Source organism: Cyanistes caeruleus, chromosome 28 (genome assembly GCF_971803275.1).
Source record: "Cyanistes caeruleus chromosome 28, bCyaCae1.hap1.1, whole genome shotgun sequence".
Classification (NCBI taxonomy): domain Eukaryota; kingdom Metazoa; phylum Chordata; class Aves; order Passeriformes; family Paridae; genus Cyanistes; species Cyanistes caeruleus.
In genome coordinates this window covers 5,700,033-5,728,015 of record NC_141728.1, presented here as the reverse complement: position 1 = coordinate 5,728,015, position 27,983 = coordinate 5,700,033, and the positions used below count along the sequence as shown (strand labels likewise).

General features: G+C 49.5%; 2 protein-coding genes across 6 annotated transcripts in view; one reads left to right on the top strand and one right to left on the bottom strand.

Annotated features, from left to right (window-relative positions):
- LOC111942230 (IgGFc-binding protein-like) overlaps positions 1 to 5,989 on the bottom strand; it is a 43,161-nt gene extending 37,172 nt beyond the window's left edge. The window contains exon 1 of one of the 5 annotated variants that reach the window (XR_015279708.1): positions 5,758 to 5,951. Coding sequence is in view for 1 of the 5 variants with exons in the window: in XM_086865148.1 (XP_086721274.1) it covers positions 990 to 1,029 (40 nt within the window). In the remaining 4 variants the exon portion in view is untranslated. Of the gene's footprint in view, positions 1 to 989; positions 3,289 to 3,749; positions 3,954 to 5,757 lie in introns of those variants that run through there. The other 4 variants (XR_015279707.1, XM_086865150.1, XM_086865149.1 and 1 more) reach the window with 4 other exon arrangements.
- On the top strand, positions 3,393 to 24,923 carry LOC111941918 (uncharacterized). Its single transcript, XM_086865147.1, has 8 exons — positions 3,393 to 3,433; positions 3,546 to 3,589; positions 3,941 to 4,734; positions 5,043 to 5,109; positions 5,204 to 6,125; positions 7,046 to 7,123; positions 8,379 to 8,575; positions 23,684 to 24,923. Exons 1-5 carry the CDS (start codon positions 3,425 to 3,427, stop codon positions 5,271 to 5,273), a joined length of 984 nt encoding a protein of 327 aa, XP_086721273.1. The 5' UTR covers positions 3,393 to 3,424; the 3' UTR covers positions 5,274 to 6,125; positions 7,046 to 7,123; positions 8,379 to 8,575; positions 23,684 to 24,923.
- The last annotated feature ends 3,060 nt before the right edge of the window (positions 24,924 to 27,983 follow it).

Sequence of the window (27,983 nt, the reverse complement as noted above, 5' to 3'; positions counted from 1 at the left end):
CTGAGATGTCTCCAGAAGCCTCAAACAACCCCAAATCACCCCAAAATGCCTATTTTCCTCCCATGGAAAAACCTCTTGGGGCTTATTTTGGCCCCCACTGCCCCCAAACCCACCCCAAACATTCCAAACGCTATTTTGTCCAGAACTCCCCAAATTTAGACCAAAATAGTTTTTCTTCCCAAATTCCCCCATTTTGGTTAAAAATATTTTTCCCCCAATCCACCCCCCTTTCCCTTTTCAGTCAAAATGTAATTAAACAGCTGAGGCAACCATCCCTCCCTCCCATTCTCCTCCCCCTCCCCGCAACCTGAGGCTGTATCAGTCTCCATCTCTATCAGATTCACTTCCAAAACAGATGCATTTAACCCAAATCACCTAGATTCACATCAAAATGAGGTTTAAATGCTGACAAAGCCCCCCTGTCCACCTCTCCTGTTGATGCCACCTCAGCACCCCATTTCCACCAAATCCACAGTAAAACATCATGGAAAGGATGAATTTTTCCCCAAATCCTCCCAGTTTTGGTCAAAACGTGTCTTTTTTTGCCCAGTATTCCCCAAATATGGATCAAAATGGGGCTCAACATCCAAGAAAACCTTTCACTCACCTTGTCCCACACAAACCCTCCCAAATGCTCAATTTGACCTCAAAAAAGAGGGGGAAAAAAAAAACCCTCATCAAATTTTGGGCATGATGAGGTCAAAAAATCTGAAAATTGGGGGAAAGGTGCAAAAAAGGGCAAGTCCCGGAGAATTGGGTGGAAAAAATGTGTTTAAAACCCAATATTTTAGAAGAAAAAGGGTTACAATTATTAAACCTGTGGGGGAAAGGAGGCAAAAGCCATAAAATTGGGGAACAGAAAGGGTAAAAAACCCTGAAATTTGGGCAGAAAAAATCCTCAATTTCTACCAATCCCCCCAAAATAAGGAAAGCCAAGAATTAAGAAGGAATAAAGAAGGAATAAAGCCTCCCCACTCTTCCCTACTCACCAGCCCCTTGGCTCTTCAACTCCCGGGACCTCGCAGACATGGAATGTTTGTCCAAAAATCACTCTTTTTGTACTCAAATAAATATACCCAAGCCACAGCCAAAGCGTGCAGATTTGGGCAGATTCAGCAGAATTTCAGGATGAGGGGTGGGGAGGAGGGGCCGAGGGGCATGACCCACAGTTCCAGAGAATTTGGGAACTGGCAGCTGGATCCTGTCACCAATAGGACATGACAGGAGGGGAACCCACAGGGATATTGTGACAGGTGTGGGACCCACAGGGATGTCACAACAGATGTGGGATCCATGGTGATCATCCCAAATTCCCTAAATTCCCAGAAACACTGTCCCCCATGATACCCTCTGGCCCCACAACCCTACAGGAGGGACAGACCAAATCCAGATGGTTTTTACCCAAAATTAATGACCCGAGTCCCAGCAGGGAATTTCATGGAATGGAAAATTCTGGCCCAAATGGCTGAAAAAGCTGAAGAAAATCAGCTGGAGCCAGGAGAGATGATGGCAAAGCTGGAGTAAGAGGGCTTTTGCCTTAAAATGAAGACATAAAAATGGGGAAACCCTGAACCCCACAGAGATCCTCAAAACTGTCCAGAGACAGAGACACACACACCCCCCCCCCCCCCATCCAGGGACTTCCAAATCCACATGGGGATTCCCCCCAAATTACCCAGGGATCCCCTAAGCCCTCTGAACCCCCCAAGCCACAAGGTCCCTGTGGGAAGATGGGGGTCCGTGGGGGGTGTTGGGGGTCCCTGGAAGACTTTTGGGGTTCCTGATAAATGACATGGAGAAATTTTCAGCTGCCCTGAAGGTGCTGGATGGAGCTCTATAAATGAAATTAGGATTTTGACAACTATGTCCCTTGAGTTACTAACAGTTTAATTAAAAATTAATACAATTTAGTAAATTGAATAGTAATTTGGTATATTCTATAAAAGAATATAGTTTAGTAAAAGAATACAATTTAGTAAAAAATTATCATTTAGATATATATAATTTTCCAGTAATTAAGTATGATTCAAACATAAGCAAAAACTAAACTGGGTTATGGGGAGGGCTTGTTACCCCACCTCACATACAGAACTGACCGGGGTACGGAGGCTTCCCACCCTGCCTCATGCACAAAACAAAGCATTTCAAGCTAAACTTATATACTGTATGCTTATACATATTCATTAATGTTTGCCATAAGTTTCCTCCTATTTCTGATTTTTCATCACTATTCTTCACGGCACGTGCTCCACTTGTTGTTAGGGGGTCTTCAGTCTTCTTTTGGTGGTCTTTTGGTGAAGGCTTCCCCTCTTCCTTATTGTCCTTTGGATAACCTTTCAGGTTTGTGCGTGTGTACTAAGCATTGTGTTGTGTAAGTCTACTCATTAGTCTGATATTTACTGATTTTTTAGGCCCAATGCCTCAAGTTGTTCTAATTTTGTCCATCTCAAGGCTGTTTTTCTCTTGAGACATCACTTATCTTCCAAACTACATCCTGTACCTGAATTTTAACATGTAACACCTGTAAAGGGGTGCATCTGCCTAGTAACACTGATTCTTTTGGTTACTTATAATAATAACTTTCCAAATAGTTATGATTTAGTTAGCACGAATCAATTCCATTTATTACAGTCACCTGTAATATGGAAGCATTCTGTGAATATGATCACCATGGTCCCTCCAGGACCATAGCCTGTTCTAAAGTTGCACCACGCACACCAAATTAAAGGAGAAATCCTTCCATGTGTCCCACGCAGATAAAGAATGCCTGCTTTCTAATGCTTCAAATCGTGTTATAAAGTTTATTTTTCAGCCAATTTTACTATCTTTCCCTTGGACAGGCTTACAGATCTAAGGGGAGCTGATAAGAGTCCCGTCGGGGCTTGGGGGTCCCTGGGATGGTTTGGCGTTTCTAGGGGGGAGATTTGGGGTGTCCACGGGGGAGACTGGAGTTCTCTTGTCAGCGGGATCCCAGCTCTCTGCCACTTTAACCACCCCAAAGACCTCCCAAACCACATGGGGACCTCCCCGGCCCACCTGCGCCGCCAAACCTCCTCTATGACGCACAGAACCGCACCAAGCTCTCCGCCCCTCAAACCTTTCCCTGGCGATCCCAACCAACCTCTCTGGGACCCTCAAAACCACCCCCAAAACTTCCTGGCAGCTCTCAGCGCCCCCAGACCCGCAAACCCCTCCAAGGACCCCCATATATACTCCGGGACCCCCTCAGTGCCTCTAGAGCCCCCGAACCCCCGGGAATCCCCAAACCCCTCCCAGACACCCGACCCCGCCGCCGCCGCGCGCGGCGCTTCCCGCCTTCCCCCTCCCCCGCCTCCCATTGGCCGCAGAGCCCGCCCGTAACCGCCCTTAACCAATCAGCGCCGGGCCCGGAGCGCTGGGGCGGAACCAAAGGAGAGCGGGGGCGATGGAGCGGGTGAGGCCTGAGGGGTCCGGAGGGGATCGAGAGGGGGCATTTGGGGGATCCCGGAGTGGAATTTGTGGGGGTTCGGCGGGGCCTGGCGTCACTCCCCCCCTCCCCCCCGCAGAGGCTCAGCCTGGAGCAGCGAACGGAGCGTCTGGTGCAAAGGAGGTTTGAGAGCAGCCCGGCCTCAAGTGCCCCTCGGGATCCCCGAGTGCCCCCTGGGGACCCCAGTCTGCTCCCCCGTTCCCTCAGAGTTGTCCCGGAATCCAAGTCCAAGCTCTCTAGAGCCCCAAATGTCGCCCCAGGCCCCTACGTGCCTCCCAATTACCTCCCCTTCCCCGGTGTTCCCCTATAGCGCCTCGGGGACCTCCAACTCGATCCCACCAGATCCCAGTCTGCCCATAAGTGCGTCCCGCAGTCGCTCAAATTCCTCCCGAGACCACCAGCCCCGCGGGGGGCAGTGCAGGGTCAGCATTTCGGGGGCCCTCGCCCCATCCCCAACCCTCTCCTCCCCCCCAGCCAGGCCCTGCTCTGGCCCCGCCCCCGCAGGCCAGAGAGGGCGAAGCCTCCGCTTGGCTCAGCCCCCTGCAGCTCCACCCTCGATGACCCCCTCGAACGATGGCGCTTGAGGCGGTGCCGTGGGGAGGAGACAGCGCTGGACACGCCCCTGGTAGGCGGGGCCCTGCTTGGCTCTGCTGCTCCCCAGGGTGCCCTACCGGGAGTGCCACAGGGGCTGTCACGTGACCCGCCGGGGGGCCTGCAGGGGGCCGTGCCCTGGGAATCACGTGACCTCCCTGAGGCCCTTTGGCCAATCAGGAGACACTTCCGCGAGCACCAGGTGGCGCCTTCACCCCAGGCCATCTCCCAGGAACCCTTATGGCAGGAGCCCTGTTGGAGGTCACAGGTCTCCCACAAGGCCCTCTGGCCAATGAGGAGCAGTTCTCCGGATACCCTGCTGGGGGCACTATACTCACAGTCCCGTGATGCCCACGAGGCCTCGTGGCAAATCAGCAGCAGCTGCTGTGCATCTCTGCACCAGGGGGCGCCACCCGGTGGAAAGCGAGGGTCCCACGAACCTTTGCGGCAGGAGCCATTTTGGGGGTCACATGACTGCCTCGGGCATCTGCAGTGTGTGCCCTGGTGGGAATCACGTGACTCCCAGGGTGCCCCGCCATCTGCACCAGAGGCGCTTCCGGAGCCCCTTCGCCGGGGAGGGCTGGGCTTCAGGTCACGTGACCCGTGTGAGGCCCCTCAGCCAATCAGGAGCAGTGCTCATGATGCCTTACAGGAGGCGCCGTTGCAGGAGCCACTGGGTGAGGCACCAGAGGAGCCCTTGTGGGCAAGGGAGTCACTTGAGGGCTGGTGGGCATTTGTGGGCCAGGCGGGGTCACTGGTGGGGGCACTGGTGGGGGTGGAGGTGTCCTTGTGGGCCACGGGGGTCATTTGTGGGCCAGGAGCGGGAACTTGTGGGGATGGGGGGAACAGCTGTGGGCCAGGGGTCACTTGAGGGGCTGAAGGGGCAGTTGTGGGTTAGGGAGGCACTTCTGGCTCAGGAAGTCCCTTGTGGTGCTCGGGGAACACTTGTGGGACTGTCACCCCCTGTGACATGTAGCCCCCCCAGGCCCTCTGGGGGACCACCTCCTCTGGATGCTGCGATGCCACCGCCGGGCGATAAGCGGACGCCTTCGGTAGGACACCTCCGCCCTCAAATTTCAAGGGTCTGCCCCTGCACATCCCCCAGGTCCCCCTAATTCCCGCTTTGGTCTCTGTTCTCCCCCCCAGGGCCATCGAGACCCTCCTGGAATGCCCACCTGGGCACTCCCAACCCATGGTGGGGCCAATAAAGCAGTAACACCCCAAAATTGCAGCAGGGAGGTGTGGAGACCTCCCAAATCCCCTCCCTTACCTCCCCCACTTTTGGGATTGCCCCCAGTCTCCTGTCTCCCATAAGTCCCCAGGAGCATTTAGAGGACTCTGGGGTCTCAAAAGAGGGTGTTGCCGGGGTGCTGGGTGTCCCCAGGGGGTCCGTGAGGGTCTGTGGGGTGTTTGGAGGGGCTCTGGGGCTGCAGAAAGGGTTTGGGGGGTGTATGGGGAGCACTGGAAATCGTGAGTGGTTGGGGGGGGGCACTGGGTGTCTATCGAGGGTCCAGAAGAGGGCCCCCGATAGTCTGTGGGATCTGGGAGGGGGGGAACTCTAGGGGTGTTGGGATGGGTCTGTGGAAGATGTTGGGAGTCCAGGAAAGGGTTTGGGGGACCCAGGAAAGGTTGGGGGAGGGGGGGGGCGTTCGTGGGACAAGGAAGTCTATCGGGGCGCCTGGGGGGGTTACTTGGCGTACCGGGACGGGAAACCCCCAAACCGAGGCGGGGGAGGGGGCTCGCCTGTCATCTTCACCTTCGCAGCCGGGGGTTTCTGGTGTGCCCTCGCTTCTGAGAGCGCGGTGGGGGGGCCATGGTGGGGACGTGAGAAGCCGCCCTGAGTCGCCCCCAAGTCCCTCGTGCCTTCCCGCCGTCCATTGGCCGCCGGTTCCGTGCCGGTTTACTCACTTCCTGGACTACAACTCCCGAAGTACCGCGGGGCCCCATGGAACGCCTTTAGCGCCGGGACTGCGTTTCCCGTCATGCCCCGTGGTCCCTGAGAGCCCGTCAGAGCCGCTACTGTCCCCCAAGTACCGTCCCAGCTGCTCCGCGAGTGCTTACCTGAACCGTAAGTGCACCCTGGGACCCCTTAAGTACCCCCACTTTCCCTCTCCTGACCCTCAAGTGCCTCTCAGGATCCCTCAATCCGCCCGCCCTACGTGGCCCCAAAGCGCCCGCTGTGTGTCCCCTCACACCCCCAAGTGCTCTCCCAGCTGCCTCCCCGACCCCTAAGTGCCCCTCCAGACCCTTCAGTGATCCCGCTAGCATCCCCCATCTGCCTCCTAAGCGCCCCTCAAGTGTCTGCTGGGAATTGGCGTGATGACGACGACGTAGGGAAAGACCCCGACCGTACTGCAGTATCAGCAACAGTTCAGCCTTTAATTAAAACTTGAATCAAAACTGCAATTGCCGATGTGGGGGATGGAGAAGCCCCCGCCCCACTTCGTGCTGCTCCATGGTCCCTCTTAGAGCCAGGGAAATTGCAGGAAAAATACTCCTGCATGTTGTGCACATCAAAAATTTCTTGGGGATCGGGAACAGAGTCTGTGTGGTGAGTGTTATAAATGAAATTAGAATTTCGACAATTAGGTCCCTTGAGTTAATAACAGTTTAATTAAAAATTAATACAATTTAGTAAATTGAATAGTAATTTGGTATAAAAGAATAATACAGTTTAGTAAAAGAATACAATTTAGTAAAAATTACAATTTATATATATAATTTGCTAGTAATTAAGTATGATTAAAGCATAAGCAAAACCAACTGGGGTGCGGGGAGGGCTTGTTGCCCCAGCTCACGTACAAAACAGATTGGGGTATGAAGGGGCTTCTCACCCTGCCTCACATACAAAACAAAGCATTTCAAACTAAACTTATATACTGTATGCTTATACATACTCATTAATGTTTGCCATAAGTTTCCTCCTATTTCTGATTTTTCTGATTTTATGTCACTATTCTTCACGGCACATGCTCCACTTGTTGTTAGGCGGTCTTCAGTCTTCTTTTGGTGGTCTTTTGGCGAAGGCTTCTCCTCTTCCTTATTGTCCTTTGGATAACCTTTCAGGTTTGTGCGTGCGTACTAAGTGTTGTGTTATATCAGTCTACTAATTAGTCTGATATTTACTGATTTTTAGGCCCAATGCCTAAAGTCGTTCTAATTTAGTCCATCTCAGGGCCATTTTCATTTTGGGACATCACTTACCTTCCAGACTACGTCCTGTACCTCGATTTTAACGTGTAATATCTGTAAAGGGGTGCATCTGCCTAGTAACACTGATTCTTTTGGTTGCTTCTAATAATAACTTTCCAAATAGTTACAATTTAGTTAGCACAAATCAATTCCATTTATTACATGAGCTTCCCTTAGAGGTGGAGATCAAATCCTGCCAGGTAAAGAAAAGGTTGAGACAACTTTGGGGACCTAGGATATACACTCCTATACCCATCCCATCCCCCCCCAAAAAAAAAACCAAACCCTAGAGACCCTCTCCATTCCCTACAGCCTCCCCATTAAATCCCAAAGACCCTTAGAGTCCCCTCAAAAAGTTCCCTAGCCCCCCGCTCCCCTGAACACCTTATAAATCCTCAGGACCCTCCAAACCTCCCTCTAAAACCTCCTGAGGCCCTTTGGAATAACCCATAGGTCTGCCCAAATCCCCAGCACTCCCATGCACCCTGCAAAGGGCTACCCCAGGTGGCTCCACTAGTCATGGATTGTCTGAGCCACTTCTTGGGCTGATCCATATGTAGGTATAAATCTAATAGAGATATAAAATATAAGATAGAAAGGGGCCTCTAGGAGAGCTGGGGAGGGTCTTTGTTAGGGGATAGAATAGAGGGTGAGGGTTTTCACCTGCCAGAGGGCAGGGTTAGATTGGATATCGGGAAGAAATTCCTCCCTGTGAGAGTGGTGAGACCCTGGCACAGGTTGTCCAGAGAAGCTGCAGCTGTTCCATCCCTGAAAGTGTCTAAGGCCAGGTTGGACAGGGCTTGAAACAACCTGGCATAGTGGAAGATGTCCCTGCTCATGGCGGGAGGTGGATCAAGATGACCTTTGAAGTCCCTTCCAACCCAAACCAGCCTGGGATTCTAAAAGTGGGGGAGCTTTGCGGTGGGTGACCTTGCCTGACCCCAGGCGCCCCCCAGCCTGCTCCATCATTCACGCTTCAGGAAGATGAAAAAGCTCTTGGGGGAGATGGGGGGCGGGGGGGGGGGTGTCCCTCAGGAACTGTTCCAGGTCCCTTTCCATAGGGCAAGTCCCTCAGGTGAAGGCACTTGGGGCACAGAGGCGACACCTGCCTCACTCTGCTCTTCTCCAGGGTTGCAGGGGAATCTCTGCTCTGGCACCTGCAGCTTCTCCTTCCTCACCTGGGGAGCTGCTCAAGGAGGAGGGACAACAGCAGTGAAAGGGACTTGGGACCAAAGGAGGCATCAGCAGAGCAAGAAATATTTCCCAAGCTGTAGCAGCTTCAGCACCCATTCCACTCTGTCAATGGAACTCCAAACGGGAGATCAGGTGGGTTTGGTTTGAACAAGAAAGTGAATTTAAGAGTAAATTGTGGATTTACTCCTGTGTCAGGGTATTCTCTGGAACATGAATTTGCTGCTTTAAAATGTTATTTTACTTTCCATAATTTGTCTGGGCTGTGTTACGCAAGAGGTCAGTGTTTCACCTTTTATAAATAAAGAGCTGATGATGCTGATGCTACTTATTTAGGCTCCCTTGCAGCACATCTGCAGTGCAGGTACTTTGCTCTTAAAACTTCAACTTGTGCAGAATTTACCCTTCCCTTGCTCATAATTTTCCTTTGCTGGGCTACTCCCAGTGGCCATCACCTGAAAAGGAGAGGCTTACTCAACCCTTAGTGTGGGAGGATTTACTCGACCCTTAGTAAGTGCCCCAGGAAAGCTGAGACCCTTGTGTCCTACCTGGTGCCTGTCCGATGTCTGTCAGCATCCTGTTAGGTGAACCCTGCACTGAGCCACCCTGCTTGAACAAGGGTTGTTCCGCTGAGTCAGGGAAATATCAACAGCACAAGGGAGAGCCCTCAGTAGTTCTTCCTCTTTATTGGAGTGTGTTCCCTGCTGCTGGCAACTGCCAGCACCCAGGAAGGATTCACATTGACAGTTAATGGAATAACTCTGGTTATTAATATAAAATTGTGACAGGTTCAGGTTTGAGGGTTGTTGGTGATAGTGCCTGACTGCAAAAATATACTTGAAGGAATATACCTACAAGCTTTAATCCTTAAGAAAACGTTCAGCATGCAGAGTATGATTCTTACCCAACAGGCATCCCACTGCGGGATAAGACAGGTTCAGCCTCTTGACTGATCCCAGCAGTTATGATTGAGTCTTCCCCAACTTTTACCCCATCCTTGACTTACTCTTATACAATTTATTTGTGTTTAGTTGGAGCTTGGGTAACACAAGGTGATACATACCTGTGTTTTTGTTGGGTGTAAAATCCTCTCAGATTTTAAAGATAAAAGAGCACAGAGCTTGTGCCCAGTAAGGAGAGAGTTGTACCTTGAGGGTGGGCACCTTTGGGATGGAGGTGCGTGTTAGTATTATTATTATTATGCTTTAATGAATCAAGTTCATCTAAGGAGAGGGATTTTGCCCCAGTTGCTGGCTCTGCAGCAGGACATCTGTCCCTGTCTCACCTGGCTGATGTGTGGAATGTGGTTTATCAGCTGCAAAGCAACATCGAGTTCCCGTCCCTGCAAGGATTTCCACAGAGGCTGGCTGTGGTGTCTCCACTCTGTCCCACCCTCCATCCCATCCCCCTCAGCAGGTGTGTGTGGATGGGGAGTCATTTTGGAATAGTTTTCAAGTCCTGCCAACTGCATTCCATCCAGGGAGCAGCAGCTATGATTTACTCTATAATTTCCATACGGTTTTAACTCCTATTAAAATGCCAATATAACTCCTCAGTTTCCTCTAATTGTATCTTCAGTTACCTGTCCACAGAGTCTCCAGTCATTTTCCCACATAATGTACCCTTTTGGAGTCAGAGGCACAGAAAATATTCCCTTATTTGTGCTGACAGGCTCTGACACCCAAGAAAACACTGAGTTTAACTTCAAGCCATGGAGAAAGCTTCTAGAACTAAGTAGAGAAACTGAGAATGTGAAGTGTGTATGTTAGATAGAATTGTATTAGATCACTGGATGAAAAAGTTGGAGTTTGGAGTTTTAGTTGTATTAATATGTGAGATACAAGATGGAGGATTTGGGGCATTGCCTCTTTTTCTTGTTCTTCTTCTTCTTCTAAGGGTTTTTGGGTAATAATGAGTGATTGGATGAAAGAATCCACATTGCAGCACACAGGCATCGGGTCATTGGGTGACTAAAGAAAATAAGCTAGCTAGCATTTGATTATTGGGTGAATGGACACATAAAAGGCCATGGAGAGATTCTTCATCTCTCCATTTTGCACCTTGCTACCCTAGTGTATATAGCTCCTTGTTCTCTGTAAATACGTAACATAGGTAAGGAAAGAATAAACAACTGAGCCGGAACACAAGAAAACAAGTTTCTCTCTCGTCAGTCTCGGTCCTGGGGGAAAGAACCAAGCCACCAATGTCGCACTCTGACAGTACCCCATGACTATAGTCACTCAAACTTCACAATACCTAATGTTTGAGCATATTTCCCATATGCTTTGGGACTGTGTGGATGGTTTAGTACAGTTGTAACTCATGGGTTGTTTAGTATTATTGGAGGTTGTCAGTAAGTTAATTGTTTCATTATCATCCAGACTTTTAACATACATTGCAATTATTAGAACAAAAAGGTAAGGGGTTACTTTTACTAAAATGCCAACAGGGTGAAGCATTCAGCTGAAAATTCCAGCAGCCCCCTCACCACCCCTCAGAGGCGAGGAAGAAAGAGGAATTGTGCGCCTTTTTTCCTTCTTAAATACGTCATCACAGAGGCATTGCTAAATTCTCTAATTGGGCCAGCCAGTATGTCAGTTGTCAGAATCTTTAGGGATTGGTTCTGCTGGACGTAGTAGACGTTTTGAGGAGCTGCTCTCTCAGAAGCAGCCTCCGCCCCCACTAAAAGCCAAGTTGTGTTAACCTAACACATCCTTGAACCTTGGACCCTGAGAAAAGTTGAAGAAACCTCTGGAGAAGCCAGACTCAAACTGTGAAGTTTCTTGTAGTTCTAATGGGTCCCACTGAGGGACACTACTGAGAAAACATCCCAGAGCACAAAGCTGGAGGCAGTGGCAGCAGGTCACACAGTCACAGAATCACTGAGTCATTAAGGTTGGAAAAGACCTTCAAGATAATCTAGTCCAGCAGTCAACCCAACACCACCATAATCACCATATCCCCAAGTGCCACATTCAGGTACCCCTTGAACTCCACCACCTCCTTGAGCAAACTTTTTCGGTGACTGAACACTCTAACAGTAACATTGTTTTCTAATATCTGATTTGAACCTCCCCTGGCCCAACTTAAAGCCATCTCCTCTTGTCCTGTCACTTGACACAGGGCAGAAGAGACTGAAGACCACCTGACTAAAACTTCTCTTCAGGCAGTTGTAGAGAGCAGTGAGGTTCCTTTTGAGCTTTCTCTTCTCCAGACTGAAAAACCCCTTAGCTGTTCCTGGCAAGATGTGTTTTCTAGATCCTTCCCCAGCTCCACTGCCTTCTCTGGACTCGTTCCAGCTCCTCAGTGTCTCGCAGAGCTTCTTGCCAGAACTGGACACAGGACTTGAGGTGGCACCTCAGTAGTCCCAGTGCAGAGGGACAATCACTGCTGGCTGATCCAGGCCAGGTGCCACTGACCTTCTTGTCCACCTGGCAAAAAAAATCCATCTGGCTCAAATCCAGCTGGCTGCCAACCAGAACCCCCAAATTCCTTCCCACTGAACAGCTCTCAAGCCACTCCTTCCCCAGTCTGGAGCATTCCGTGGGGTTGTTGTGATCCAAGGACAGGACTTGGCACTTGGCCTTGTTGACCCTCACACCGTTGTCTTCAGCCCATTCATCCAGCCTGTCCTGATCCCTCTGCAGAGCCTTTCTGCCCTCCAGCGGACCCACACTCCCACACAAGTTGGTGTCATTTGTGAACTTAGCGTGACTTCCGCTTGATCCCCTCATCCAGATCATCAATAAAGATGTTAAACAGGACTGGCCCCAACCCAACACTGACCCCTGGGGTCACCCACAAGTAATGGGCTATTATGGATAGAGTGGAAGCTTCAGACAAGCCCTGTCTTAGGCTAAGATTTTTGGATAGAGCTTGAATTGGGTGGCCTACACCTAAACCACTCTAGCTCACAAGTTCTAAGAGTGGCAGATCAGGTCTATTATATAATGAGTTATTTATTGAATAGACAGGAGATAACAGACAAAAGGTCTTGAACGGAGTTACTCACTACATGGTATAAAACAACTACTAGTGAAACAGTGCACAACGCTAAGGTACCTATATTAAAGCTAGGAAAGAAATAGTATTGATTAAGAGTCAATGTAACTTACCACCAAACTGGCAAGAGTGTGCAGAGTCCTTTCACTCAACCTTCGAGAGAGTAACCACAAAACCAGCATCCCAACTTTGGGGGAAAAGCCCCACACATTTCCAGGGAATGTGCAGAAGATGTCTGCTTTGTGAAAATTTGGTGTAACTTTAATAGATTGTGAAGTAAAGTGTCTGTTAGAAATTCCAGCTTATCTTTCCACAATCTTGCTTCCACAGCAAGATGTTTATTGTCAGCTAGAAGTGTCACTTCCATGGCATCCGAATAACCATGAAACAAGTGGTCTTAAGCAATTTATTTCACCAATTAGGAAGCTCTTGTGGTGGGTGTAAGAGCCAACAGAGAGATGTGGACTTCAGATGGCTTTTCTTTCTAATGCTGTTTATTCTATAGCTTAGATTACAGCAGGGGGTCGTGGGTTGGCCTACAGCTGCTGGCAACAGGCAAGCCCTGTGTCCTGAAGCCCACTTAGTTCTGGTTACAGTGCATTCTATCTCTTTCTGTGCATATTACTACATAACAACCAATCAGCATCATACACAATACCTTTACATGTACATATATCCTATCAAAACTGCTAAAATTACCATACTATGTTAGGGCCTAACTAATCATCTGAGTTAGTAATTACATGTTAAACTTTGAAACTTGTTTTGCAGTGGAAAATTCTTTTTGCTTTGGTGGAAAATATCTTTCTGTCTATCTGTGCTTCTTTACTTGGTAGAAAACATACTTTGTTTGAAGACCACTTAACCTGTTGGACTTTAGCCATAAAACTTCCTTCTAACTGACGGAACCTTTGCTCTAAGCCTTCCAACTTGACTAAACCTTTGTTCTTTCAGCTGTTTCAGCAACAGCTATCCCTAAAAGCTGCTTTTTATATATCAAAGCTTGCTTTCATTTCTAAAGAACCTTCTGCTAAGCATTCATATCCATAAAGTTTATCTGTTAAATTCTCATCCTTCCCAACAGTGGGGAGCGCACCGGCCCCAACTCGATTTAGTTCCATTCCCCGCCACTCTCTGGACATCAGCCAGTTTTTCACCCAGCAAGCTGTTCCCCTGTCCAATCCATGAGCAGCCAGCTTCTCCAGTGTCATAAGCTTTACTCATGTCTATAAACACACATCCACAGCCTTTCCCTCATCTACTGAATGGGTCATTCTGTCACAGAAGGACCTGCCTTCCCCAACCATGCACTGTCTTGGCCCGATCTCCTGGTTGTCCTGCACATGCTGTAGGATAGCACTCAGGATGATCTACTCCATGGCCTTCCCCAGTACAGAGGTCAGGCTGACATGCCTGGAGTTCCCTGAACGTAATGTCCCGGTCATGGGTGGGGAGACAAAAATCCACAACTCATGCTCCAGGTGCTCATGAGACAAACACCTTGTTTATTATTCAGAACTTACTTAAATACCCAGTTCAAATCTCCTGGGCTATACAGCCATTGGCTGAGATCTTTCTCCCTACCCAGCTTCCTGGCCAGTGGTGTGTTTACTTCTCACCTTGAATGGGGCTGGCTGAGGGTCCCCTGTAACTTATCCAGGGACATGTTCAGGCATGAACTAGGCTAGCTGAATAGGATTTGTGTTATGGTCAGATTCACTTTGTCTGGTGCAGGCCACCTGTACTGTGACAATACCGTGACACCTGAATCCTCCTTCCAATCCTTCTGATAGATGGGCATCACATTGGCTGATTTCCTGTCAACAGGAACTCCTTCAGTTTACCAGAGCTTCTGAGAAACGAGTGAAATCGGCTTGGCCAGCTTTCTCCAGCTCCCTCATGTGCATCTCATTTGTGCCCAGGGACTTGTGTGTGCTTATGTGTGTGTGTGTGTGTGTGTGTGTGATTGGCAGAGCAGATCACTGACTGTTTCCTCCCGCATTTCAGGGCTTCACGCAGCTCCTTTTCATCAACTTCCAGCCCTGGGAGCTGAGCAGTCTCAGACAAGTGGGTTTGGTGTTTGTCTTGGTTCTAGAAGACAGGTGTCTGCTAGGGAGAACAGGAGCCCCCCTTGGGATGAAAGAATGTAGACCCCCTCCCTCCGAATTATTATAATTTTGAAATCAAGGGACTTTCAGGCAGAGATCTGGGGATAGGAATAACAGTTCTTTACTAGTATAACCAGGCAAACAAACAACAATTACTACAGCATTAACAAGAAAACAGAAACAGGGACCCCGTGACAGCTTTCCCGGCTGAGATAGGATGGGGGAGAGGCTTTGTTTTCACAAACCCCCTCGGGCAGTCCGTCCCGGTGCTCCTGCAGGGCTTCGAGGAGCAGTCAGCTGGAACAGCAGGGACGAGCTGAGGTCCTGGATTGGTGGATGAGGTGGATCAGCAGGGATGAGCTGAGATCCTGGGCTGGTGGCTGAGGTGGATCAGCAGCTCCGCGGTGGTGCCTGGCACTGCCACACGTCCCGGCAGGGCAGGGGGTACGAGGCCACCAACAAAGAGGGGAGAAGGAGAAGAAGCAGCAGCTCCATCTGGGTGATGGCGAAAATTCCCTTCTCCCCACCGCAGCAGCTCCGCGACCCAGCAAAACGAAATGTCTTTTCCTGAAGCCGAAGAAAGCCAGCTAAAAAACTGTCCCCATTCTCCTTTTTCTGCCCCCTTCCCCCGCCCCCGCCAGGCCCGGCTACTCTTTGTCCGTTGTGAGCACCCCTAAGTAGTTAGGTTGTCCCAGCACATAATGGGTAAAAATTCCACGGGCCAGCCAGAACACAAAACAAAACAAAAGGACACCTAACCCTCAACAGTGTTAAAGACTGAGCCTTTTCCTTCTCCCTGACATGGCACTGCCCTCTGCACCCAGCAAAGGATGGAGACTTTGCTTGGCCCTCCTTTTGCTGCCAAGAAACTATAGAAACTTTTCTTGTTAACTTTAATTACACTGGCCAAATTAAATTCCAGTTTGGCTTTGGCCCTTCTAATTTTCTTGCTATATCACCTCACAACATCCTTGTAATACCCTAAGTTTTCTTAGGAAGCTCAGGACTGATGTATCTGGAGCCATCCATCCTCATTGGCTATGGGACTCTTCTTCCAGAGGTGATACATGCTCTTTTTTTTGCCCTGAGCTCTTGCCTAAGTTCTCTCTTTAACCAGGCCAGTCATTTCCCACACCGGCTTGTCTTACGGCACATGGACTCAGCTCCTGGAGCTTTAAAACTTCCTTTTTAAAGCATCTCCAGCTTTCCTGGATTCCTTTTCCCTTCAGGACTGACTCCCAAGAGACTCTGTCAATGGATCTCCTAAAAAGGACAAAGTGTGCCCTCCACTTATACTCTTGTGCCTTATACTCTTGTGGTTCTGCTGTACTAGCCATCAGATCCACATTCCCCAATAGATCTGATGGTCCCTTTCCTCCACCTGACTGGAGCCAGGGCCCCTTTAGTTCCAGTCACAGTACTCATTGCTCACTTCTTGTAAATATCACCTGGAGGTCCTTTCAAAACTATCAGAAGTAACATCAGCCCTTCTATTCTGTCTGAGGATTTGCCCACTGGAAACTGGAGCAGATTTATCCTTGACAAGTTTTCTTTGGTGGTGTTCTTCCTCTCAACTCACCTGTGCTGTTGGGGCAGAGATGGGTTTTCAATCCCACTTCCTCATGTCTTCTCCGTGGTCATACAGTTAAAACCAGAGGTTACTTCATAGTGTGTCTCCCCTCTCCTGAGCAGGATTTTGGCTGCTCCCAATAGCAGAGACTCTGGTCCATACTGGCAGGACATGGGACATTTCCTCTCTAGTTTGCTTGAGTCTTTCAAATCTGTCTGCAGTTTTGGACATCTTTTTCCACAACCAATGCATAGGTCGGTAGGGAGAAGAAAAGATGATCTTCATATTGCCAAAGCTGCAGCACTGTTTGCTTTCCTTATTTCATTGACATCACTGCCAGTGATGGTATACAACGATAGCACGCTCCATACAAACTTCTGCCACATGGACTGTGTGCCCTGGACCTCATCTGGATCTTCCTCCTGTTGTAAGGACCCTGCTTCCTCTTCATTCCTCACTCAACAAACTGATGTGGTCTTGTATTTCTTCTGTATAGCAGCAACTGCTCGCAGCACATGTTGTTCCTCTGGTTCAGCTGCAATTGGACTGCCCAGGGTGCCTCTTGCTCTGCTTTCCTCCTCCTCCTCCTTCCCCTGAGGGTGCTGTCCAGTGATGAACAGTGGCTGGTAAATAGTAGCCAGGGCCCAGCACATTGCATAACTTTGTGCCTCTCTGGAGTCAGTCACTACAGCATTTTTCTTCCCTACATTTTATCACTTTACCAGGGTCCTTTAGTTGTTCAGGGGTGAATTTCCAAACTATTGGAGCAGAGAAATCCTCCAAACACTGGCCCATGTCCTCCCACATTTCATACCACTCCTGACTATCCCCCCTCAGGGAAGATCTCTGAATGGCCTTTCGAAAAATTTCTTTCGTAATTTTAAACATGGTGAGGACCACACTCAAGAGACCTGGGTTAGGGTTAAACATACTTTCCTTAACACCCAAAGGGAATTCAGAATTCTCAAAAGCTATTGTAACAGGCCTGAAGGAGGAAAAGGGAATGAAAGGCTGGGGAAAATCATCCTCCCCTGTTCCCCCCATGGGCTGAGTAGGATTATTAATGGAGTCCCAGAGGTAGCACCCAAGGCAAGGGCAGGAGAGCAGCACTGAAGACACATCCCAAACGACCCTCATTGCCCTTGATGTCACCATGTCATAAACTGATATCCCACAGTACTGCAACAAAACAGTCCTGATCCCTCTTCCTTCTGAAAAATATACATACAGGGTTAGATACTACACCCACGTGAACAGACCGAGCAACATTGTTGTGGGAAATGGAAAAATAGAAACTTCCACAGATGCTGAAGGGCTCAATCTGCAGCCTTGGACAAAGCTTGCATTAATGTAATGATAAAGGTTCACAAACATTAAGTAGAGAAATTATAAACTTATGTCTCTGTAGTTATAAGTAAGAATATGTCCTAAGTAAGTAAGAAATTATATTAAGTAAAATAGTTTGAAGTTTGAACTGTAATAACTTGACTTACAGAGTAGGCTAGAGATCTAGAAGCTGTAACAGAAGTGTGTGTATGAGTACGTGACCTGTCAGCTTATTGGCTAAGAGACAGAGGCAGTGCAGCAAAATTAAGCAAAGGTGATAGCTTAATAAGTGAAAACTTATTAAATAAAATAAATAAAAAATAAATAAAAGTTATTTTAAAATAAATAAATAAATAAAAATATTAAATAAAATAAAAATAAAATAAAAAGTAATAAAGAATAAATAAAAAATAAGAAGAAACCCGTGACTATCTTGAGCTGTGGCTGACTTGTTGCTCCTCTAAATCTCACACCTTCAGACTGACATCTTATCTAGCTTACTTGAGCAATAAATCATCTCAAAGCATGGTGGTCCCATGCCTCATTCGTCATCTCGACAATTGCGACCAGTAGCTCTGCACATAATACAACAAAGGTTTAAATTACATTTGTTTTCAGCTGGCTCTAGACAGGTCTGTTATCTCAACCCTTTGTGCCTCACATTGGGCAGTAATTAAAGCTGTCATGTTTTAAGAACAGTATTCCATACTTTAATACTTATACTGAAAACACACTGGCTCTTGCTTCCCTGTCCCCTCCAGCTGGAAGCACAAAAGGCAAAGATCACAGTTTGACACAAGTACAGTTTACTGGAAACAGCTATGAAATAGGAAAACAAACAGTAACAGAAACAATATTAATGACAAAAGGTATAAGATAAAGTTTCTACATAGAAAGTCTGTGACAATACTGCCTGTTTCACTTGCCATGCTTTCTTCTCAAAGAAGGAACTCCTTCCTCTCAGAAGCAAGGAAGAGAGTCCTTTTCCCTTACCCCTGGCAAATAAGATGATACTGAATGACCTAGAAATGCCCACAGCAACACCTGTCAGCTACTGCAAAAAAAATTTAACTCTATTTTAGTGGCTCTGTCCTGGCTGAAACTAGGATGGCCATGCTGGTGGGGAGGCTTCAAAGGGGTGTTGGAAGATGGATGCAAACAAGAAGAATGGGAAGGTCTGGAAGCAGAAACTCCTCATGGGGAGAGACTTAGAGCTTGTTCAGGGGAAGGTTCAAGGGTGACCTCTGCATCATAGCAGTGCTGGTTTGGCAGCTCCTTTTGTCTCCGTTGCATTGAAGAGGCTGAAACAGGGAGAAAAATTGCCCTAAAGGGGAGCAGGGAGGGTGATGAGCATTGCCTCATTCCAGCCCAGCCTGGGAGTGACCCCTGGCACAGGGGCTGCTGCAGGAAACTCCCCTTCCCTCCTCTCTCCCTCCACTACTCTCTCTCCGGTCCTGGGGACACTGGGGGTGTGAAGATCCCAGGGTGCCACCTGCACAGCTCCTGGCTGGCAGCAGATGTGACCCCAGGTTGTCACAGGGCCTGCAGAGCTGCAGGATGCCTCACCCCAAGTGTCTGGGGCTGCTTGTGTTGGGTTGTCTGGGTGCCGCGTCTGGGGTGCTGATCTCTGTGCCCGTTCTCACCCGGCCCACATCGCCAGAGCAGATCCTGGAGATGTTGGTCATGGGCAATAAAAACCAGCACAGCATCACACCATGCGCAGCAGCTACACCACATCCAGCAGGCTCCCAGCCAGGTGTAGGTGTGTCAGGTTGTGCAGGCACAAGCAAGCGAGCGGCACAGTGTCGGAGATGTTGTTGTAGGATAGGTCGAGCACACGCAGCCCTGGGGGCATCACCCCAGGGGTGGCCCCTGAAAGAGCTCCCAGGGAGTTGTTGCAGAGGCACAGGACCCTCAGTGTGGGCGGCAGCCCTGGGCCCAGTGTCGACAGCATGTTGCCACACAGGTCGAGCAGGTCCAGGTGTGTCCAGATGCCCCACGGCCATGGCCACGGGCTCCAGTGCGCTGAGCTGGCCACCCCAAAGCCAGAGCGTGCTGAGTGCGGTCAGTGGCCAGAAAGCCCTGGGGGCCACCTTCTGCAGAGGGTTGTGGTCCAACCGCAGTGTGCTCAGGTTGCCCAGCCCGGTGAACACACCTGTGGCCAGAACTGACATGTTGTTGTGGGCCAGGTCTAGGTGGGCCAGTGCTGACAGGCCCCAGAAAGCCCTTGAGGACAGGGGTTCCAGCTGGTTGTGGGTCAGAACAAGGGTGTAAAGCCACGGCAGGTGGGCAAAGGCACTGGGGGGCACCTGGCACAAAATGTTGATGGAGAGGTTGAGGGATGTGGCAGTGGAAAGGAGGTTGCCCACTGCAGCCCCCACGGTGCTCAGGAAGCGCTGGATGCAGCAGAACAGCCCAGGGTCCCATGGCACCAGGATGCAGTTGCAGAAGCCATAGGGAGAGACCCCTGCAGGCACCATCACTAGTGTCACCAGCATCACCAGCAGTGAGGTGCACGTTCTGACACACCCTGGGGAGATCCTGGATGCAGTGGGGGAGAGAGTGGGATGAGGCATGTCCTCGGTACCACAGAGACCCCCCGTAAAAACCAAGAGACCCCACCACCATCCCAAAGACCCCACTCAGAGCCCAGGGATGCCTCATCCACACCCCAGAGACCACCTGAACCCCAGGGTCTCCACTCAGGGCCCAGGAACCTCTCATCCACACTCCAGAGACCCCCACCAGAATGCCAGGATTCCCACTCAGGGTCCAAGGACTCCTTGTCTGCACCTCAGGGACCCATGCACACACTCCAAGGATTCCCTTCAGGGCCCAGAGATCCCTCCATCCACAACCAGGGAGACCCACCACACGGACCCCTGTCAGGGCCCAGGAACCTTCCTCAGGGACAAAGAACCTCCTCCACACATCCCAAGGACCCCTCACCCCCCCCAGTCCCCAGGGGTTTTGGGGAACACCTGGTCCCCATCAGGTTCCCACCGTGCCACTGCCTTCGCTTTGGGTGATTTTCGGGTTAGAAAAGGGAAGTTTGGGGTATCACTTCTTGTCACCACTGCCCCACCCAGCTCCCTGTGACGTGGGTAGGGGAGACCGCTACCTGGATGGATTTAGGGGTCCCCGGGGGGCTGGGAAGGGTACGAGGCCACACAGCGGGGTCACCCCCATGTACAACCCCCCGGAGTCTGGGGGACCCCTGGGACACCCAAACCTCTTCCCCCCGCCGCCTCCGTCCCCCCGCTTGCCACATGCTACTCTTTGTTCCTCTTCCCCTTGCTCAGACTGAACCACCTGGTTTTGGTTCCTTCGGGGGAAATACTGGGCTATACTGGGTTATACTCTCTTATACTGGACTATATTTGCCTATACTGAGCTTTGCTGGGTTGTACGGAGTTATACTGGACTGTACTGGGCTGTACTGGGTTCCATTGGGTTGTAACGGGACAGAGTTGCCGCCCCGATGCAGCGTGGGGGCGTGGCTTTGCGTGGGAGCGTGGCCTGCATGAGGACGTGTCCCGTGCCGGGGGCGTGGTCTGTGGGGGCGGGGCCCGTGCGTCGCCGGGGTCTGGGGGCGGGGCCTATGGGAGGGGGCGGGGGCAGTGCTGAGGGCGGGCCCTGTCGGGAGCGTGGGGAACGAGAGTGGGGGGGCATCAGGATGGGGGGGCATATTTGGGTCTGGGGGGGGCGTTATAAACGGGCTCGGGTATTTGGGAGGCTGCGGGGACTGGGTGATTTTATTGTGGGGGGGGAGAGCTGCAGGGACTGTGCTGTGCAGCGGCCGCAGTTTCCGCTCCGTGCACGAGCACTGGTAGTGCGTAGCCCTCAGCAAACACGGGTGGAGCACCCCCATCTCCCCCCCGGGAGGCCCCCGGCCTCCGCAGAGCCATGGGCTGGAGCCGGAGCAGGAGATGGCGCTGAGCAACGGGGATTCATTCCTTCCGGACGCGGCACCTATCGGCTGATGAATTCCCGGCGGCCGCGGCCGCTGGGGGAAAGGCAATGGGAGGGAGACTGGCGTGCATCGAGATCGGGGGGGTATCTTGGGAGTTATGGGGGTCTGAGGGGGCTTATTGGAGTCCGCGTGGTCTGCGGGGGCTGGAGGGGCTGAAGGGATTGGTGTACATCAGCGTCTGAGGGTATATGGGGAGTTATGGTGGTCTGGGGGGCTTCAGGGATTGGGGGTGCATTGAGATGGGCACATATATGAGGGTTTGGAGGACTTTTCCGGAGTTTAGGGGGTTGGAAGGATTAGGGTGCATCAGTATTGGGAGACATATTGGAGGTTATTGAGGTCTGAGGAAGCTGAAGGGTTTGGGGTACTTGGGGATTGATGGTGGGGCTGCAATGCAGGGGGCGTCTGTGGACAGCCTGGTGCATATTGGGTCCTCATGGGGTGAACCCCTTCTCACCCCACCCCCCCACCTTCCCCAGGCATCCTGGAGACAGATATCACCTTCCTCCTCATCTTCATTTCTTCATTGTCATCTTCTCATTATTCATCAGTGAGTGGCTGGGGGGAAACCTGAGCTTCGAGGGGGCCTGGGGGGAGGTGGTGCTTTGAGAGATCCTCTGCTCACCCCCCAGTCCCCCCAGACCTGGTCTAGGGATGGCAGCTGCTCCACACCACCTACAAGATGCTCATGGTAGCTGCCACCATGGAGCGTGAAGGGGGAGCTTGCGGGGCTATGGGCAGATCTGGGACAGCTGCAGGGACTGGAGAGCATTGGCATCTGTGGAAGTTAAACTGGGATTTGGGGGATCTTCAGAGATTGGGAGGTGTCAAGGTCTGAGGGCCATATTGAGATTTGGTGGGGCTGAGGGTTCTGAGTGGGTTTGGGCGGGGTTTCACAGCGAAGTATAGGGGTTATGGGGGGGCACAGGGGCACTTTGAAATCATGGGAGGTGATGAGTACATGGGAGGAGAATACAGGAAGTATAAGGGTGATGAAGCAGGGGGTAGGGGGGTGTGATGAAGGTGAGTGCCCAGCCCTCCCCACATCCCCATGCCAGCTTCTCCCCCTCTGTCAGCTCCCTCATTTTCCTCCTCATGCTCATCGTGCTGGGCAAGTGCTTTTCCATCACAGGTACCATGCGGGGTATAGGGAGATGGTGTGGGGGCACGGGGGCAGCTGTTTGTCACTATGGGGCAGTCAGGGGTCCCTACACAGCGTTTGGAGGGTGTCTGTAAGGTATACTTGGGGGTCTCTCTGGGGCACCCACAGGGTTTGGTCTCTCAGTGGCCACATCAGACTGGGGGGCTCCATCCAGCTCTCCGTGTACATAAGCATGTACAGTACCACTCACATCACCCTGCTCATCTACAAGTCTCAGGTGAGACCCCCAAACTCACCTGTATTTGGGTAGTTTGTGGAGGGTATGTGGGTATTCGGGGGGGTATTTTGGGATGCAGGAGCATCCCACACTGAAGGGAGGTACTTTTTTTTCAGTTCTTTCACCCCCCATCAGGTGTTTTATAATTGTGAGGTTCAGGTGAGACCCCTGTCCCCAGCTGTATTTGGGGAAATGGGGCCGTTTTGAGGGGTATGAGATAATTAGATAGTGTTTGGCTTTGTGGGGTTTATCTTTGGGGAGAGGCAGTTTTTTGATCCTGGTCAGATGGTGTACCCCTACAAGTCACCTGCTGGATTACAGGCTCATTGTGTTGCAGTTCAGGGCCTTTGGCTGGTTCTGCGATGCTGTTACTGTCACCATTGTCCTTGAGTACTACTACTTCTACCTGCCCTTCCTGGGGGCTTATGCCCTCTGGTGAGTTGTGGGAGGTAGCTGGAGGGCACCTGAGGTCTCTCACACAAGGGTCTCTCATGGGGGTCTCATGAGTGTCTCACAGGGGTCTCACAAGGGTCTCCAAGGCAGAAAACTCTTCAAGGAAAAATGCCAGTCAGTTTCCACTGGACAAATCCTCAGGCATAATTGAAAGGCTGATGTTACTTCTGACCCTCTAGAAGGTACCTCCAGGTCATATTTACAAGAAGCGAGCAATGAGTACTGTGATCAGAGCTAGAGGGGCCCTGGCTCCAGTCAGGTGTGGGAAAAGAACAGTGTGGTCTATTGGACTGTATGGATCCATGGCCTGGCACAGCAGAGCCACAGGAGCACAAGGCTTTAGTTGACACAGTTGTACAATGTACCCTGATGCCATCATGCAGAATCCATCTCTGTTTCAACAAATTAAAGAAGAGATTGTTCCAACAGTAGCTGTTGGACCAGTCAGGAAAAGGACAGGATGTGGAAGATGTGCTCCATGCTGCAGCCAGGGAGAATGGTCCATCCTGGAGCCTCTGTCAGAGGGACCTGGGGAAGTTAAAGGACCACCCTATGGTTCTTGAGTCTGGGATACAAAGGATCAGAGACCAGCTATAGTCCTACACCACACTACAAATACTGTCAGCTTACGAGGAGGTTCCATCTGTTTCAGAAGTGATTGTCACCAAAACACAGCTTCCACTGGCACCCAACTGCCAGTGCTGGGCTGGATGTTCAAAGGGAAAGGGATCTTGGAAGTCATTACAAGCTGTCCCAGAGGCAAAAGTTTCAGATTATCATCAGAAGAGGAGGAGGTGAAGGTGGCACATGCTAAGGAGGCCCTGGCTACCGGAAAATGAGAAGCATCACTCTCTCTTTAGTGATGATTCCTGCCTTATTGTAGGGATGCATCAAGAGCTGCTGTATGGAGTCCTACATGACAATCTGTGGAAGCCACTGAAGGACAATATGGATCCAGTCAGGTTACAGACCTTAAAGCTTAAAGCCATCTAGCTGGCTTTGGGTATGGCTGAATAAGAGAAGTGGCCCACACTCTGCTTCTGTACTGACTCATGGATGGTGGCAAATGCTCTGTGGAGGTGGCTGGAATGATGTAAGAAGGACAGTTGGCAGTAAAGAGGGACACCCATTGGGGCTGCTGGACTGGGGCAAGACATCACTGCCCAGGTGTAGAAGTTGGCTGTGAAAGTCCCTCCTGTGGGTGCTCACAGATCCAAGAGATGGGCACTGAAGAGCAGCCCAACAATGGACAGGAGGATTGGAGTGCCAGGGTTAAAGTGTCTCAGGTGGGTCTGGACTGGTCACACAGGGGTGACATTTTTCTGGCTCGGTGGGTTCATGATGCCTCAAGGTATGGGAACTGACAATGGTCAAATAAGAGATTTTTAGGCTTCAGGCATTAGCTTGAGCCTGCGTGAAACTAAGTCACACAAAGTTCTCACTCTGGCCTGAGAAATCATAAGGAGGAATCCAAACAGGCCTTAGAGAAGGAAAACAACCTTGGCAGGTGTCACCTTGTTGTTTACTTGCAAGAAATGGTCAAGAAGTATTGTTCCTAACTGTCCAATGATGGTGTTAGTTTCATGACCAATGAGAGTTTTACCTTTTTGGACCTTCTCAGAATTGTCTATAAAAGATCTGGAAGAATAAAACTTGCTGTCTTGTGCAACCATGCCAGAGAGTCTGCGTCATACTTTTGCCATTCCTAATATAGTGTGACATCAGGTAACCAGTGTTTCAGGGGCAGATGAGAGGCTGCCCAGGGGACATAAAGACCTTCTGTCCTGGAACATTTTTTGTGGGAGCAATCCTTGGATGGATCCAAATTTTGAGCTTGGCACCAAATTAAGGAGGTTGGGTTCTGAAAGTGAATGAAAGCACATTTCCCTGGGAGGAGAAACAACAGTCCTACTGTTGGTGCTGCAGATGATTGTCTGCCCAGGGAAGGAAAAGGCAGGCAAGACCTATTTCTCCAGGCACCTATTCTGTTAGAACAAACCTTGGACATACTCATTAGTAGAGGTAGTTTCCAAATTTCTCATATGTGCACCTGAAAGGGAATGTCACTGCTTTTCCTTGGAAAATAAATCACTTAGTCACGGTGTTTCAGGACAAAAATATTTTGCTGGCCTTCACCTTGAAGATGATCATCCGCAGCACCATCAGTTAGACAAGGTGTTTCCCTTCACAGGAATAGATACTGTCATTCACGTTGAAGAACCTAGTTCTAGCATTTGGAGACAAGTTCCAGTATTGAATATATCTAGGGATTGCTCTAACACCAAACAGACTAGGGCAGAAAAGTCTTGCTGGTATTTTTCTCCCTTCTCTACTTTATAATCTGTGGCTAGCTGTTTTTCATCCCATGTAAAAGCACTGTCATTCCATTTCAGAAGTCAAACACACAATTTTGTATAATATATTTGGATACCACTTCCAATATTATGTCCAAGGATTTCTCCCAAACAAAGGCTTCAGGACAGAAAGGTCTTGCTGGCATGTCTCTCTACTGGGCAGATGATCATCTGTAACATCAACATTAGGATTGGGAGTTTCACTTTCCTAGGAAAGGTACTGTTATTCACATGCAGGGCCTGAGTTCTGACATTTGGATTCAGCCTCCAATATTGAATGTCTGAGGATTGTTCCCACACAGAAAATGTGAGATCAGAAAGCTATTGTTGTCTTTTACCTTCACTGTGCAGTCATCTGAAAACCATCAGCAGGATTATCTGTTTGCCTTCCCAAGGAAAGGTACTATCATTCATGTTCAGGAGCACAGTTGCAGCATTTGGAGCCATGCTCCAATATGGAATACTTCCAATGATTATCTAATTATCTAACACAAAATCATCTAGGGCAGAAACGTCTTTGTGGCCTTTACGTCCCCTGGGAAGAATAACTGCACAAGAGACAGTGGGTTATATCCTTTCCTTCCCATGGAAAAGCATTTTAATCCTCTTCAAGAGTCCACCACCTTATTTTGGACACAACATTCCAGTATCCAAGGATGGATATATGACACAAAATACGTCAGGTCAGAAAGCTCTTGCTGGATTCTACCTCTCTGGGGCAGCATGTAATCTACGCTTTAAACCATGGGTCTAGGTGTTTTCCTTCCCCTGTAAATGTGCTTCATTCATCTTTAAGGAGCTCATCACTGAAATTTGGATACCACCTCCAATACTGAATACATCCGAGTGCTCCCACACAAAATGTGGACAGATGGGTCTTGCTGGCTGTTATGAATGCACTCTATTTATCACACTGGCCTTTACCTCCAATGGACAAAGCTCCTGAAAGAAAATTAGTGCTTTACTATGGGAAGGAAACCATGTAGCCCCAGTGGTTTAGGTACAGATTACAGGCAGCCCTAGGGGGATAAAGATCAGTGAAAGTTTTCTGACCTGGCAGTTCTTGTATGAGAATAATCCTTGGGCATATATAATATTGGAGGTGGTATCCACATTTGAATGATGAACTCCTGGATAAGAAGGATGAGATGGTCTTTTCCATAGCAAAGAAAGGAAAGCATGTAGCCCCAGTGTTTGCGGTGCCGATGAGAGGCTGCACAGAGGAGTTAAAAGCCAGCCATGACCTATCATGGCACCTTTTTGGTAGGAGCAATCCTCGGACATAATATTGGGAATGTAATCTAATTTGAGTAATAAGTAAAATCTCTGTATATATTCAATTAATTACACTTAAAACTGAAAAGCATGTGTGATGTAGAATGCATGCTCTAAGTTACCATACTTAATAGCTTAAATAAAAAGTGACTCCACCTGTAGGTTGAACTTGTTAATGTGTGAACCAAATTTGGTTCCTGCTGGCAGTGATTGCTCCTGCAAGAAGGATGAGCTGTCCTTCAATGGTTAACTTGATCTTCACTGGAAGTGTGCTGGAATCATTATTGATATCATTCCTGGAAAGAAAAAATAATATGAGACTTGGCAGCATTAGCCTGGACAGGTTAGCCCTTAGTGGGTCAAGTTGTTTAATCACTCAGACTAATGATAAAAGTCCTTTTTCCCACTTAGAATCTCTCTGTTCCATCTCTTTAAATGTTGTTGAGTTGAATAGTGAATATTTCATTGGTCTTTAATGATGTTAGGCCTTGACATTCCTCATGAAGAATCTCAACCTCTACTTATGAAGTGCTTGCCTACTGCTATTGCTGCTTCCCATGTTTTCAGGGAGGTCTCCTGCAATTTGAGTTGTCCTCCATGAGTAGGGTGCTCTCCTAATTTGAATTATCAGTTCTGCAAAGTTTAGTACAGCAGTACTAAATCACAGTTTAGTGATTGTGGTATTGGCATTCAACTGCCTGTAATAAACTGTAAGCCACAACTGTCTGTTCAGCTCTTTCGTGATCCAGACCCTGAGACTGGCTCGGTTGCTCTGAGCATGGTGACCATAACACCACAGTTGTTGGTTTGATCTCTTATGGCCCATTCATCTAACAGTTGGACTTGATGATCCTTGTGGGTCCCCTTCAAATCAGAATATTCTATGATATGTGACATAATGGCAATGCCAACAGCAAACATTGGCTAAACACTGGCAACCTCTGTGAGACTGGAGTGTGTTAAAATGATCACTGGCCACTATCTCAGACAGGAGTGATAGGAGTGTGACTGACTGATAGTAGCTTTTTTCTCTAATTCTGTCACCACCCCATTAATGCCAAGCACACCAGTGCTTATATTGTGGCTGCCAGGTTTGCAGTATT